This window comes from Entelurus aequoreus, linkage group LG02, assembly GCF_033978785.1.
Source record: "Entelurus aequoreus isolate RoL-2023_Sb linkage group LG02, RoL_Eaeq_v1.1, whole genome shotgun sequence".
In the NCBI taxonomy this organism is placed as follows: domain Eukaryota; kingdom Metazoa; phylum Chordata; class Actinopteri; order Syngnathiformes; family Syngnathidae; genus Entelurus; species Entelurus aequoreus.
In genome coordinates, this window is record NC_084732.1 from 35325280 (window position 1) to 35342021 (window position 16742).

Sequence of the window (16742 nt, forward strand, 5' to 3'; positions counted from 1 at the left end):
ACCCCAGTAACCAGCAACCCTCCGATTGCTGGCACGGCCACTCTACCAACTTTGCCACGTCCAACTTCTAATTCTCATGACATTGTGAAGATTTTTTTTTGTAATATTCAATACAATTATAGAGTTCGTTTTTTATTATGACATTATTTTTTAATTACCATTTTATTTGCATTTTTGTAATTTGAGGACCAAATTTTCAAAACAGTATTTTTGTGGTTATTATTATGATTTTTTTTTTTTTCATAAAATGTGGATTTTTTTTTTTCTAATAGTGCAACTTAATTCTTATAAATTCACATTATTTGTATTATGTGTTATTGTTGTGCAGACATGAGTATATGAGCTCCAGTGAGGGGTGAAGACGTTTCCAATAGTCTCAATTTCCTGAGAAGTGATGAGTGCCCAAACCACAGGGAGCCCCAACACGGAGGTGATGGTGGTCTCCAATGAGATGGCGTTGCTCAGCAACATACTGGCAGCTTACACCTTCATCGCAGGTACAGAAGGGAAGATACACAAACAGCGTCGTTTATGATCGAAACCACGTATCAGGTGGTCTCTTAATGAGATACTCTGACAAAGAATGTTATTACTTTAAAAAAATGATTTTTTTTTTTTTCAAAATGCCAAAGTTCAACAGCAGAAACAACACTAAAATCCAAATAAAAACACTTTAAATGAAGTTGTATTAGTGGTTTGTATTCGGGGCATGGTAGGAAAGAATACATAGGTTAATTTAAGTTAATACAGCATTAACCTACAAAAAAATTACACATCACATCAAGCATATATTTTGTACAACTGAGGTTAGATCATAGCACAATTAATGTCACGACTTATTTTAAGTTTTTTGGTGTTCTCCGATCGTTAGTGTTTTAGCTCCTGTCCTGTGCTTTTATTTTGGTGTCTTTTCCGGTTTTGGTAGTGTTTTCCCATGGCCGCTTCACTTCTGTCCCGGAGCACTTTCACGCAGCTGTTTGCTGTTGGCAATCAGGAATATTTAAGTTAAGTCTTCTGCTACTTCTGTTGTCATAAATGATCATCACACAAACAAAGTCCCGACAACGAATGTAGTCAAAGGCCCAACTTCAATATTCCTGATTGCCAACAGCAAACAGCTGCGTGGAAGTGCCCCGGGACAGAAGTGAAGCGGCCATGGGAAAACACCAACACAACCGAAAAAGCCATCAAAATAAAAGCACAAAACAGGAACTAAAACACTAAACGCAGGAGAACACTAACACACTTAAAATAAGGTCAATAAGTGACAATTAAAATATTACAACATATTTCAAAAAAATAATCTAATCTAAAAAAGGGGGATAGATAGATGGATAGTTTTATTTGAACACAGTCAGCCCTCGTTTATCGCTGTTAATTGTTACGGACTTGACCAGGTTAAATACATTTCATCAACGTAGGATTATAAATCAAATTATGAATTAATTATGAATCAAATATTTTCATAGCAACAGCACAAAACTTGATTATGACCTTCTAAATACATTTTTCAACATATATAGAGCCCTCAAGACATGAAATAACACCCAATCGTCACTTTTAAACTCTTTTAATCCGTTATTGGTCTCCTCTTGTGGCCAATACTAATGTAGTATTGATATTTTTAGTTTATTTAGCCATTTTCTGCTCGAAAATTTTTAATTTAGGACCAAAACATTTTAAAATATGCTTTAAAATTTTTTTAATTTTTTTTTTACCCACGACATGGTGGGGCCGCAGTATTTGAAGCACAATGTGGTGAGGGACGACTGCATTTATGTTTACATTTAGCGCATGTACAACATGTTAAGTAATTATTAGCATTTTTTCATTGATTTTGTGAGAGGGTTGACCAACTTCTCCATTATGTAGTGCAACATAATTATGGAGAAGTACAAACCCCAAAACCAGTGAAGTTGGCACGTTGTGTAATTCGTAAATAAAAACAGAATACAATGATTTGCAAATCATTTTCAACTTATATTCAATTGAATACGCTGCAAAGAAAAGATATTTAATGTTCAAACTGAAAAACTTTTTTTTTTTTGCAAATAATCATTAATTTAGAATTTAATGGCAGCAACACGTTGCAAAAAAGTTGTCACAGGGGCATTTTTACCACTGTGTTACATGGCCTTTCCTTTTAACAACACTCAGTAAACGTTTGGGAACTGAGGAGAACAATTTTTGAAGGTTTGCAGGTGGAATTATTTCCCATTCTTGCTTGATGTACAGCTTAAGTTGTTCAACAGTCCGTGGTCTCCGTTGTGGTATTTTAGGGTTCATAATGCGCCACACATTTTCAATGGGAGACATGTCTGGACCAAAGGCAGGCCAGTCTAGTACCCACACTCTTTTACTATGAAGCCACGCTGTTGTAACATGTGGCTTGGCATTGTCTTGCTGAAATAAGCAGGGGCGTCCATGATAACGTTGCTTGGATGGCAACATATTTTGCTCCAAAACCTGTATGTACTTAATGGTGCCTTCGCAGATGTTTAAGTTACCCATGCTTTGGGCACTAATACACCCCCATACCATCACAGAGGCTGGCTTTTGAACTTTGCGCCTATAACAGTCAGGATGGTTCTTTTGCTCTTTGTTCAGGAGGACACGACGTCCACAGTTTCCAAAAACAATTTGAAATGTGGACTCGCCAGACCACAGAACACTTTTCCACTTAGCATCTGTCCATCTTAGATGAGCTCGGGCCCAGCGAAGCCGGCAGCGTTTCTGGGTGTTGTTGATAAATGACTTTTGCTTTGCATAGTAGAGTTTTAACTTGCACTTACAGATGTAACGACCAACTGTAGATATTGACTGTGGTTTTCGGAAGTGTTCTTGAGCGCCTGTGGTGATATCCTTTACACACTGATGACGGTTTTGATGCAGTACCTGAGGTCACAGGCATTCACTGTTGGCCCTGCAGTGATTTCTCCAGATTTCTGAACCTTTTGATGATATTACAGACCATAGATGGTGAAATCTCTAAATTCCTTGCAATAGCTGGTTGAGAAATGTTGTTCTTAAACTGTTTGACAATTTGCTCACGCATTTGTTGACAAAGTGGTGACCCTCGCCCCATCCTTGTTTGTGAATGACTGAGCTTTTCATGGAAGCTGCTTTTATACCCAATCCTGGCACCCACCTGGGATGGATAGCCTGTTCACCTGTGGGATGTTCCAGATAAGTGTTTGATGAGCATTCCTCAACTTCCTCAGTTTTTTTGCCACTTGTGCCAGCTTTTTTGAAACATGTTGCAGGCATCAAATTCAAAATGAGCTGATATTTGAAAAAAATAACAAAGTTTTCCAGTTCGAAGGTTAAGTATCTTGTCTTTGCAGTCCATTCAATTGAATATAGGTTGAAAAGGATTTGCAAATCATTGTATTCTGTTTTTATTTACAATTTACACAGCGTGCCAACTTCTCTGGTTTTGTACTATATACTGGAAGGCATGAAAACAAATCCACAAGGTGCCCCAGGGGATACATTGTGGTCATCTACTGCTATGTTTTTTTGATTATACTTTTTAAAAAAGCAGATTTTTTTTGTGCAGGTGTACCTAATGAAATGTATGTAGTCATGGTCCCTTTCTCCCATGTCAGACCAACCTGAGAGGACTGCGCTGGTGTTTCTGGGCGGCGTGAGTGTTGGCCTTCTCGTCACGCTCTGCGCCATCGTCTTCCAGATCCACTGTCGGGCCGACTGTCACTACGGCAACAGCAGACATCCTCGCCGTCATCACCACCACCACCATCAACATCACCATCGACAAAAGCGCCACCATCACCATCACGTCTGTCAGCATCATCAGCCGGAAGACGGCAACCCTGACAACACTGTCGCCATCCCTTCAGAGGGCGATCGGCCTGGCGGGGACAGCGAATCAGAAGACTGGGATGAGGCCACGGACATGTCGTCACGGAGACGCAGACGCTTTGAGAGAGCACTGCTGCATGCTGGCATGTTTACATCGGCTGAAGGTACACAAATAGACATAAATTATGTGTACTTTTGTACTAATTTCTCTGCATTTCTTAGGAAAGTCTACTAAGTTCTCGATAACCAGAACACTCCCAATAAGTTCTGCCATTGAAAATACATTTGGTCACTGTAGTAAAATACTGATACTTTTACTTTTTCAATGATGGCCCTCACGTGCAACTGACAACAATGTTCTGTACTACACAAAATATCAGAGGTGTGGACTCGAGTCACATGACTTGGACTCGAGTCAGACTCGAGTCATGAATTTGATGACTTTAGACTCGACTTGACAAAATGTAAAGAGACTTGCAACTCGACTTAGACTTTAACATCAATGACTTGTGACTTCACTTGGACTTGAGCCTTTTGACTTGACATGACTTGCTACTTTCCCCAAAACCTAAAGCTTAAAAAGTTATTTGGGAGCGCTCCGTAGCTTTCATTTTGTACGTGTCTGTCTATCAGCGTGTGTGCTGCGTGTCAGCGTGTGTGCTCTCAGTACAACAGCCAATCAAATTAGATCTACATTGTTTTCGTCACACAGCATTCATCCAATCAAATTGCAGGACAACCAATGAACAAGAGTTGTCAAACAACGCGCCAGTGAGAAAGATTTATACCAAAGTTGGTTTCGTTCGGGTATAAAAACTACGACTTGGTCAACGAATTGCCGTATGCAAATCACGCAGTTGGAATATTACAGACGGAGACGCAACAACTTCCAACTTCGTTCGACATTTGAAGTTGCACAAAGAAGGGTAAGTTTTGAATGTAAGCTAACGTTTATTGGCTAAGTAACATGACTTTTATTTGCTGTGTAGTTAAAGGCCTACTGAAACCCACTACTACCGACCACGCAGTCTGATAGTTTATATATCAATGATGAAATCTTAACATTATAACACATGCCAATACGGCCGGGTTAACTTATAAAGTGACATTTTAAATTTGCCGCTAAACTTCCGGTTCGAAACGCCTCTGAGGATGACGTATGCGCGTGACGTAGCCCGGGGAACAGAGGTATGCCTTCCCCATTGAATACAATACAAAAAAGCTCTGTTTTCATTTCATAATTCCACAGTATTCTGGACATCTGTGTTCGTGAATCTGTTGCAATTATGTTCATTGCATTATGGAGAAAGAAGCTGAGCAAGCAAAGAAGAAAGTTGTCGGTGCGAAACGGACGTATTTTTCGAACGAAGTCGGCAACAACAGTACACAGCCGGCGCGTCTTTGTTTACATTCCCGAAAGATGCAGTCAAGATGGAAGAACTCGGATAACAGAGACTCTAACCAGGAGGACTTTTGACTTCGATACACAGACGCCTGTAGAGAACTGGGACAACACAGACTCTTACCAGGATTACTTTGATTTGGATGACAAAGACGCAGACGTGCTACCGTGAGTATGCAGCTTTGGCTTCTAAACATTTGATCGCTTGACCGTATGTGCGCAACTTTTTTTTTTGCGTATGTACGTAACTTTTTTAAAATATATAAGCTTTATGAACCTTGGGTTAGGTGAACGGTCTTTTGGGCTGAGTGATTGTGTGTGTTGATCAGGTGTTTGAATTGTATTGGCGTGTTCTATGGAGCTAGGAGCTAGCATGTGAGCTAGGAGTTAGCATAACAAAGACGTAGGTGTTTTTATGCAGGATTAATTTGTGTCATATTAAATATAAGCCTGGTTGTGTTGTGGCTAATAGAGTAAATATATGTCTTGTGTTTATTTACTGTTTTAGTCATTCCCAGCTGAATACCAGGTACCGTGAGTATGCAGCCTTGGCTGCTAAACATTTGATAGCTTGACCGTATGTGCGCGTCACGTACGTAACTTTTTAAAAATATACAAGCTTTATGAACATTGGGTTAGGTGAACTGTCTTTTGGGTTGAGTGATTGTGTGTGTTGATCAGGTGTTTGAATTGTATTGGCGTGTTCTATGGAGCTAGGAGCTAGCAGAGGAGCAAGGAGCTAGCATAACAAACACGTAGGTGTTTTTATGCAGGATTAATTTGTGGCATATTAAATATAAGCCTGGTTGTGTTGTGGCTAATAGAGTATATATATGTCTTGTGTTTATATACTGTTGTAGTCATTCCCAGCTGAATATCAGGTACCGTGAGTATGCAGCCTTGGCTGCTAAACATTTGATAGCTTGACCGTATGTGCGCGTCACGTACGTAACTTTTTAAAAATATATAAGCTTTATGAACCTTGGGTTAGGTGAACGGTCTTTTGGGCTGAGTGATTGTGTGTGTTGATCAGGTGTTTGAATTGTATTGGCGCGTTCTATGGAGCTAGGAGCTAGCAGAGGAGCTAGGAGCTAGCATAACAAACACGTAGGTGTTTTTATGCAGGATTAATTTGTGGCATATTAAATATAAGCCTGGTTGTGTTGTGGCTAATAGAGTATATATATGTCTTGTGTTTATTTACTGTTGTAGTCATTCCCAGCTGAATATCAGGTCACCCCCGGCTCTCACAGCATCTTCCCTATCTGAATAGCTTCAACTCCCCACTAGTCCTTCACTTGCACTTTACTCATCCACAAATCTTTCATCCTCGCTCAAATTAATGGGGAAATTGTCGCTTTCTCGGTCCGAATCTCTCTCACTTCATGCGGCCATCATTGTAAACAATAGGGAACTTTGCGTATATGTTCAATTGACTACGTCACGCTACTTCCGGTAGGGGCAAGCCTTTTTTTATCAGATACCAAAAGTTGCGATCTTTATCGTCGTTGTTCTATACTAAATCCTTTCAGCAAAAATATGGCAATATCGCGAAATGATCAAGTATGACACATAGAATAGATCTGCTATCCCCGTTTAAATAAAAAAAATTCATTTCAGTAGGCCTTTAAATCAGTGAGGCTGTAAACTCACTGCTAACGTCATAACCATAGACATCTTATAAGGGTACACAGCATCGAGCGCTACTGCCTACTGGCACAGACGAGACGTGGGGCCGCCATCTTGGAGTGGTGATCCGCTCCACTCAGTGCAATTCATTTGGCAGGAGCAATGAACTGTCAACGCATTTAATTCATTTTACCTCACTGAATACCACTAATTTTCACGCGCTTTTTTGTCATACGTGTAGCTATGATAACGGACACATGTTTTATTATTCATAGTTTAATAATAATAAGCAATAGAATATTCTTATACGCTATAAGTGACCAGACGTCCGAGATTAAAACTGGGAATATAATCCCAGAGAAGGGGAAAAAACGGTCAGCTATTTTTAAATTGAAGAAACAATATGATGACGTTATATATACATGCGTATATCCTACATAAACAATGTATGAATACATTAGATATCTATATATTTTATAGACCGTATCTCTGTTGCTGCAGCAGCAGAGAGTTTATTCTGTCTTGGCACTTTGTATTGATATGTTGTATTACATTCTTCCCTTAAATGATAATGTTTACAGTGATTGTTATATATGTATTTTTTATGTATGTCGCTTTGGATAAAAGCGTATGCCAAATACTTAAACATATATAAACACCTGAAAGTCTTTATATCAGCTAAAACCACCAATCTGTTTCACTGGATTCAGAATAAAACCAAATTCTGTTTTACCCAACAATGTTAGTATTTGAATATTGTTACTTGAAGACTTATTCCTGGTTACAATTATACTGTTAAGAAAGTATTGTCTTATATTTTGCCTAAAATGAGAATGCATTATAATCAATGGCGGCTGGTGAATTTTGTTTTAGGTGGGGCTGAAAGTTTGTAAACCAAACCCCTGTAGGGGCGTCATCCTCCCCCAGAAGATTTATTTGTGATTTTCACATACAAATATTGAAGATCTTTGCTCCTTCTCAACTCTGTGGTAATGTTATTTTCATAAAATACAACCAATAGTACATTAATGTTAAATCTTACTTGTGAAAAGTAATCCCCCGATTCCTATTTTCAACAGTCCGCTCATTTGAGCAGGAAAACGCTGAACACCAGCCCGGCATCTTTGTTTTCTACCTGTCAACTGTCAGTTTAGGCTGCTTGCCGGCTCCTCATCACCACTTCAAGATGCAAATTGCTCGCGTCACAGCAACCAATATTGCGTCTACTTATAAGATGTTTATGGTTATAACGTCATTTCAAACACGGCAATATGTTGCGTCCACTGCAGTTTGCTACCTTATTCATACTTTTTGTCAAGCGATTTTTTAAGCAGGGTTGCATGAGGTACCTACACTTAACGTTACGTTAGTCAATGTATCACACACAGTAACATAACGTTAGACGGCGGTCAGCAGCACCGCGTATTTTAGCCACCTACAAAAAGACAAACATAGTCAAATAAAGGTCAGTTAAAATATATACTATATTAAGAATATGTGTACATATTGCATAGGGCCCTGACATCTAAAAAGTACAACTCTGTTCATTGTTATGTTCATGTATTTGTTATGTTTTTCATGTGTACGCACACATCAACACACATACAGTATGAGATGAGATCAATGAGATAAGGTAAGAACAGAATAGAAACTGCTGTGGAACTAGTTATAATGCAATATGCCATGGAAATACAATGTTAACACTTTTGTACAAATAAGTACAGTTGCACTTGTTTTTGCAAATGTGTATATTCTGTAAAGGAATGAGTTAAATGTTTAAAATTGTTTAAACTATTAAAATTACTGGTTAATAGTGCTATTATGAATTGCAATGTCAGTACTATTTTCTTTCCTGCTATTTCAAATGCACTTGTTTTAATAAATAAATACAGCGGTTTAAAAGCATACACAATCTGTGTAAAAATATTAGTCTGTGGTCAAAAGGACTTGAAAGGACTCGAAACTCAAAATGCAGGACTTGTGACTTGACTTGAGACTTTCCAGTCTTGACTTTGGACTTGACTCGGGACTTGCCTGTCTTGACTCGTGACTTGACTCGAGACTTAAGGGCAAAGACTTGAGACTTACTTGTGACTTGCAAAGCAATGACTTGGTCCCACCTCTGCAAAATATAGCCATTGATCTTATATACATTAATTAACATTTAAGTAGCACACGGACAAAACGTCCTTAGGCAGTTAGGAATAGTCTATAAAAAATGTGGATTCATATTTATTTTTTTACCTTTTTTGCTCAAATCACTCAGTCTTAAATAAAAATGAGCTAACCTTTTTAATGCCCACTAGATATAAGTATGTCAGTTTTTTTTGTTTTTTTTTAAATGTCCATAAAATGAGTTACATTAACCCCCAAAAATAAAACAATGCATCAAAATGAGTTTGATTACTAATTGTACATATTTCCAGGCTTAATCTTTTTACCCCAGTATTATTTAGTAAAATGTACTGGATTTATGCAAAAAAAATTAAAATAAAAAAGTGACGTAATAGTAAAAATGGGAATATAAAGGGTTAAAATAAAAAATATTTTAAAAAATCATGTTTGCTAATTTTATTTAGGACTAAGATTAATTGAGAGATGATAATATGATTCCAAAAATATTTTTTTGTCCTGGTGCTACTTAACTGGGCTAAAATAATTTCCCGGTGTATTATTGATATCTGAAAGGGTTTTAAATAAAAACAGTAATAGAAAAAAACCCTCCTAGAAAAATATAATTCCATTCGGAGTAACACAACCAAAGTTTTACAGTAACTCTCAGGGGCATACATAATTTAATAGCATAACTACACAAAATATAGCCATTTATCCTATATACATTAATTAACATTTAAGTAGCACACGGACAAAACGTCCTTAGGCAGTTAGGAATAGTCTATAAAAAATTTGGATTCATATTTTTTTTTTTTTTACCTTTTTTGCTCAAATCACTCCATTAACTTCAGTCCTAAATAAAAATGAGCTAAAATGTTTAATGCCCACTGGATATAAATATGTCAGTTTGTTTTGGAAAAATGTCTATAAAATGAGTTACATTAACCCCCAAAAATAAAACAATGCATCAAAATTAGTTTGATTACTAATTGTACATATTTCCAGGCTTAATTTTTTTACCCCAGTATTATTTAGTAAAATTTACTGGATTTATGCAAAACAAATTAAAATAAAAAAGTGACGTAATAGTAAAAATGGGAATATAAAGGGTTAAAATAAAAAAAATTAAAAAAATCATTATTGCTAATTTTATTTAGGACTAAGATTAATTGAGAGATGATAATATGATTCCAAAAATATTTTTTTGTCCTGGTGCTACTTAACTGGGCTAAAATAATTTCCCGGTGTATTATTGATATCTGAAAGGGTTTTAAATAAAAACAGTAATAGAAAAAAACCCTCCTAGAAAAATATAATTCCATTCGGAGTAACACAACCAACGTTTTACAGTAACTCTCAGGGGCATGCATAATTTAATAGCATAAGTAGCTTCAAGACAAAAAGATCTTCTGGGTGTAACAAAAATAAATAGGGATTTACATTTTTTCCACTTTTTTTTTTTCAAATCTCTCAATCAACTTCAGCCCTAAATAAAAATAAATATCTAACATCTAATGTTTTGTTTTTTGAAATATTTCAACCCTTTGAATGCCTATTTTATCAAATGATGTCCGTTGCGTACAATTGCGTACAATTAGTTACCCTAATTTACAAAAAAAACACACATCAAAATTAGTTTTATTATTAATGTTATGTATATTCAGGCCTGCATATACATAAGATTTAAAGGGAAACTGCACTTTTTTGGAGTTTTGTCTATAATTCATAAGCACACCTATGTTTTTCTTATTTTATGCATTCTAAATCGTAAATAAACACTGGCAAAAGTCAGCTAACAATGGAGCCAATGGGAGTAAAAGCGCTCTAAAAAAACGTCCACTAACCTCCATCATATTTTTATATACAGTATGTGCTGTAAATATTCTGTATATGATATGTAATAACAGGTACATTCATAATAAAATCTAATATTTATGTATTTTGATAGTTTTAAGCTTATGGCGGCACATTCATTTCATAGACGTAGCACAGTGTTTGCATTTCCCTTCAACAATACCAACACTACTAATCATGGCAGACTTCAAAGGGACAAAGACTATATTGTGACAAATTATGATCCAGAACCTTATATTTCTTAGCCTGAATATAAGGAGGATGAGCTACAAGTTTTAGAAGCTGTGTGCTAAACAGATCCAGTTTTAGTAAAACACTAAGCATCATGCAGCAATATTGGTAAGTGTTAAACTAGATATAATTACAAACTCAAACATAATAAAACAATCACTTATTGTACAATGTCTGCTACCACTGGGATGCCGACTGATGGTATGTTTAAACCTTCCCGTTTGGATAAAGAATTAATCATAATCCTCACCTATTTAGGTGAGAGGCATGGTTTATAATCTAGAATTAAATTTTGCCAGCTTAGAGGCGATGCAGCAGCTCATCGGCTCAATATGTCAATAGTTGCATAAACTAGTTAGCTCTCTGTGATCATGGCGCCGCTAAAAATAGTTTGTCTGCGTTGGCGCTTATAATAACAATATCAATAATACTTGGTTAATATTTAGGTCACAAGATGTAAATGGATTATTGTTGGCAGGTTTTGGATGTTTTTGATGTACTCCACTAGCTGCATTGTTAGCCACCTCGTAATGGAGCCATTCTACCAATTAGAATTCATAAAAATGTTGGCCCTGTGATGAGATGGCGACTTGTCCAGGGTTTACCCCACCTACCGCCCGAATACAGCTGAGATAGGCTCCAGCACCCCCCGCGACCCCAAAAGGGACAAGCGGTAGAAAATGGATGGATGGAAGGAAAAAATGTAGGACTGAAGTTGATTAAGAGATTCGAGCAAAAAAGTAGAATGGGAATCCAAAAATGTTTTTGCTCTTAACTCGCTGTGGAATTTTTTTGTCATTGTGCTACTTAGTTAACTGGGCTAAAATGATTTCCAAGTGTATTGTTTACACCTGAAAAAATGTACAACAAAAATAATAAAATGTACAGTCGTTGTCAAAAGTTTACATACACTTGTAAAGAACATAATGTCATGGCTGTCTTGAGTTTCCAATAATTTCTACAACTCTTATTTTTTTGTGATAGAGTGATTGGAGCACATACTTGTTGGTCACAAAAACATTCATGAAGTTTTGTCCTTTTATGAATTTATTATGGGTCTACTGAAAATGTGACCAAATTTGCTGGGTCAAAAGTATACATACAGCAATGTTAATATTTGGTTACATGTCCCTTGGCAAGTTTCACTGCAATAAGGCGCTTTTGGTAGCCACCCAAAAGCTTCTGGCAAGCTTCTGGTTGAATTTTTGACCACTCCTCTTGACAAAATTGGTGCAGTTCAGCTAAATTTGTTGGTTTTCTGACATGGACTTGTTTCTTCAGCATTGTCCACACGTTTAAGTCAGGACTTTGGGAAGGCCATTCTAAAACCTTAGTTCTAGCCTGATTTAGCCATACCTTTACCACTTTTGACGTGTGTTTGGGGTCATTGTCCTGTTGGAACACCCAACTGCGCCCAAGACCCAACCTCCGGGCTGATGATTTTAGGTTGTCCTGAAGAATTTGGAGGTAATCCTCCTTTTTCATTGTCCCATTTACTCTCCGTAAAGCACCAATTCCATTGGCAGCAAAACAGGCCCAGAGATTAAAACTACCACCACCATGCTTGACGGTAGGGATGGTGTTCCTGGGATTAAAGCCCTCACCTTTTCTCCTCCAAATATATTGCTGGGTATTGTACAGCTCAATATTAGTTTCATCTGACATCACATGGACAAAGATAAGACCTTCTGGAGGAAAGTTCTGTCGTCCAACAGGACAATGACCCCAAACACACGTCAAAAGCGGTAAAGGAATGGCTAAATTAGGCTAGAATTAAGGTTTTAGAATGGCCTTCCCAAAGTCCTGACTTAAACATGTGGACAATGCTGAAGAAACAAGTCCATGTCAGAAAACCAACAAATTTAGCTGAACTGCACCAATTTTGTCAAGAGGAGTGGTCAAAAATTCAACCAGAAGCTTGTGGATGGCTACCAAAAGCGCCTTATTGCAGTGAAACTTGCCAAGGGACATGTAACCACATATTAACATTGCTGTATGTATACTTTTGACCCAGCAGATTTGGTCACATTTTCAGTAAACCCATAATAAATTCATAAAAGAACCAAACTTCATGAATGTTTTTTGTGACCAACAAATGTGTGCTCCAATCACTCTATCTTCTTCCCACTCCCTTTCAGGCAAAACTGGACAATCATGCATTACATACTATACATTACCTTTTGCACTATATTAATTTATATTATTATGTGTTGTCAACGTTTTACTTTTTTATGTCATTGCCTGAAATAAATAAATAATGAATGAATGAAATCACCAAAAAAAAGATTTGTACAAATTATTGGAAACTCAAGACAGCCATGACATTATGTTCTTTACAAGTGTAAGTAAACTTTTGACCACGACTGTATATACCTCTTTCATTCGGAGAAACACAACCAAAGTTATGACCAAAAATAGAGCAAATGTTTACCTAAAAGGACAAAAACCTCCCCAAAATGTGTTGTAGAAGTGAATGGTAATCTGATGCTGATCTGAATTGATGGTGATTCAGTGTGTGTGTGTGTGTGTGTGTGTGTGTGTGTGTGTGTGTGTGTGTGTGTGTGTGTGTGTGTGTGTGTGTGATTAGACTTGGACCGGGCCCAGAGGCTAGAAGAGCGGGAAAGAATTCTGAGAGAGATCTGGATGAATGGACAGCCAGACATCAGCACGGTCACTCAGAGCCTCAACAGATATTACTGACAACACACACACACACACACACACACACACACACACACACACACACACACGAACACACACACACGCACACACACACACACACTGAAGGTTGGAAGAGGAACACAAAGGACACACTAAGTGACATTCACAATGGAGTGGACAGGTGGCTAACCTGCTGTTGGTAGCAGAAAGTTGACATTTCTAACACAAAGGTGCTTTCTTATACTAAGTTTGTTTGGATTGTGTTTGCTGTCGTTCAGGAAGTTGAAAAATAAAGAAAAGAAAAAAGAAGGGCCCAACAGACATGATGATTTGATTCCGGTGCTTTTACTGTTGGGATGTTTTGAATTCTTAAATAAACTTCTTAAAATGTATCATTTTATTGATACAGTATATTGTATGCATGAAAACTATGCAAAGGTAAACACTGCACTATTAGTTCATCCTTGTTACAGCTTACTACAGCGCCCTCATGTGGCAACAAAGTCGCTACAGCATGTGTAAAAACTTGTGGACTTCAGATACTTTTTCTCCTAATTGTACTTTCAAATGACTCACAAATGTATTTCTAAAAAGGGATTCAAATTAACATGAACGAATTATTGTATGATTATTAATAATTATTGTACAATTAAGGATGTCACATTTCTGCATGAGACCACATTAAGTTCATAATTTTTTCAGACACGTCCTCATTGTTTCAGTTTCGTACAGTCCTTAAAATATGTGTGCACTTTGAAAATAATTACAAGAATATGTCCTGGACATGTGGATTTCACTTATATTTGGCTATGCATTACTGTATAGCCAATACATCTACATATTACAAATTCATATGTCAACATTTGTATTATATTTGTTCTTATAAATATGTATATATAAAACATTCAATTGAATGTAAAGAGTAACATTATTCCTCTGGTAAATAAAATGTATGTTATTATGGTAATCATAAAGTATAAAAATGTGTCAGTATTGTAATTATTATGATCAGATGTTGTAATGATAATGATCATTGATCCAAATGAATATTACTTTTACTATATCAGTACAATTACTACTGATCAAATATTATTTATTCTTATCATATATTTTTATATAATCATAAATCATATGTGTATTATTATTATTATTATTATTAAATAATTGTTATGTTTTTATTATTTCAGTGGTGTATTACTAATACCACTAATAATAAAGTAAATGAATTCTAAATATAATATTTATATTATATTATACAAAACCCAAAACCAGTGAAGTTGGCATGTTGTGTAAATCGTAAATAAAAACAAAATACAATGATTTTCAAATCCTTTTCAACCTATATTCAATTGAATAGACTGCAAAGACAAGATACTTTACGTATGAACTGGGAAACATTATTTTTTGCAAGTATTAGCTAATTTGGAATTTGATGACTGCAACATGTTTCAAAAAAGCTGGCACAAGTGGCAAAAAAACTGAGAAAGTTGAGGAATGCTCATCAACACTTATTCGGAACATCCCACAGGTGAACAAGGTGGACAAGGTTTACTCAAATATTAAACTGGGCTACAGAGCTAAACCTTTAGCACACATGGGCCAGTCAGACCACACATCCCTGCTACTCATCCCAGCATACACCCCCACCCGGATAAGTGCTCCCACCACAACAAAGTCCATCAAAACCTGGCCTGAAGGTGCCACTGAAAAGCTGCAAGACTGCTTTGACACCACTGCGTGGGAGGTCTTTGTAGACGAGGACCTGGAGAAATACACATCAGGAGTACTGGGCTACATAAAACACTGCACAGACTCTGTTACTGTGGATAAGCGTGTCCGAGTCTATTCCAACACAAAGCCATGGATGACGAGAGAGGTGCAGAGGCTGCTGAGGGAGAGGGACACCGCGTTCAGATCTGGCGACGGGGAGCTCTACAGCACTGCCAGAGCCAGCCTGAAGCGTGGTATCAGGGAGGCTAAGGAGGACTACAAAACGAAAATTGAGGACTGCTTCCAAAGCAACGACTCCAGGAGGGTATGGCAGGGGGTCCAGCACATGACCAACTACAGGCCCAGCAACCTCCCGGCTGGCAGGGGAGACCCCCGGCTGGCAGAGGAGCTGAACTCCTTCTACGCCCGCTTTGAGGTAACACCATCGGAAGCAGTCACACTTCACTCAGTAGCAACACCTCACCCAACAGCCACACCTCAATCAGCAGTCACACCTCACTCGGCAGACCACAGCAGCCTCACCCTTTCAGTGACGGAACACGAGGTCAGACGCACACTGAAAGCCGTGAACCCGAGGAAGGCTGCGGGACCGGACGGCGTCTCCGGACGGGTGCTGAGAGACTGCGCTGATCAGCTGGCTGGTGTCCTCACCGACATCTTCAACCGGTCCCTGTCCCAGGCCACCGTCCCATCCTGCCTGAAAACCTCCACCATCATCCCGGTCCCCAAAAAGAAAAACACTGTCAGCTGTCTGAACGACTACCGGCCAGTGGCACTCACTTCCATCACAATGAAGTGTTTCGAGAAACTGGTCCGGACCCACATCCTCTCATCCCTACCGCCCGCATTGGACCCCCATCAGTTTGCCTACCGAGCCAACAGGTCTACGGAGGACGCCATCGCTACGGCTCTCCACTCTGCCATGTCCCACATGGAGGGGGGGGGAGCTATGTACGGCTGCTCTTTGTAGACTTCAGCTCTGCATTTAATACCATCTTACCTGACAGACTGGTGACCAAGCTAGCAGACCTCGGAATATCCAACCCCACCTGTCTCTGGATTAAAGACTTCCTGACTGACCGCCATCAGTATGTGAGGATGGGTACCCACACCTCCACAGCCCTCAGCCTCAGCACTGGCTCACCTCAGGGCTGCGTGCTGAGCCCCCTGCTCTACTCACTCTACACCCACGACTTCACAGCCACCCACCCCGGCAATCACATCATAAAGTTTGCCGATGACACAACGGTGGTGGGCTGCATCTCTGGGGTCGACGAGACGGCATACCGGGACGAGG

The 16742-nt window shown here is 38.3% G+C and overlaps 1 protein-coding gene across 1 annotated transcript in view; it reads left to right on the forward strand.

The window, feature by feature from the left end:
- Positions 1-14080, forward strand: part of eva1a (eva-1 homolog A (C. elegans)) — a 33431-nt gene extending 19351 nt beyond the window's left edge. The window contains exons 2-4 of the mRNA XM_062067359.1: positions 329-497; positions 3609-3986; positions 13641-14080. Coding sequence (XP_061923343.1) covers positions 395-497; positions 3609-3986; positions 13641-13753 — 594 coding nt within the window. The 5' untranslated portion in view covers positions 329-394 and the 3' untranslated portion in view covers positions 13754-14080. The remainder of the gene's footprint in view (positions 1-328; positions 498-3608; positions 3987-13640) is intronic.
- Positions 14081-16742: the final 2662 nt, after the last annotated feature.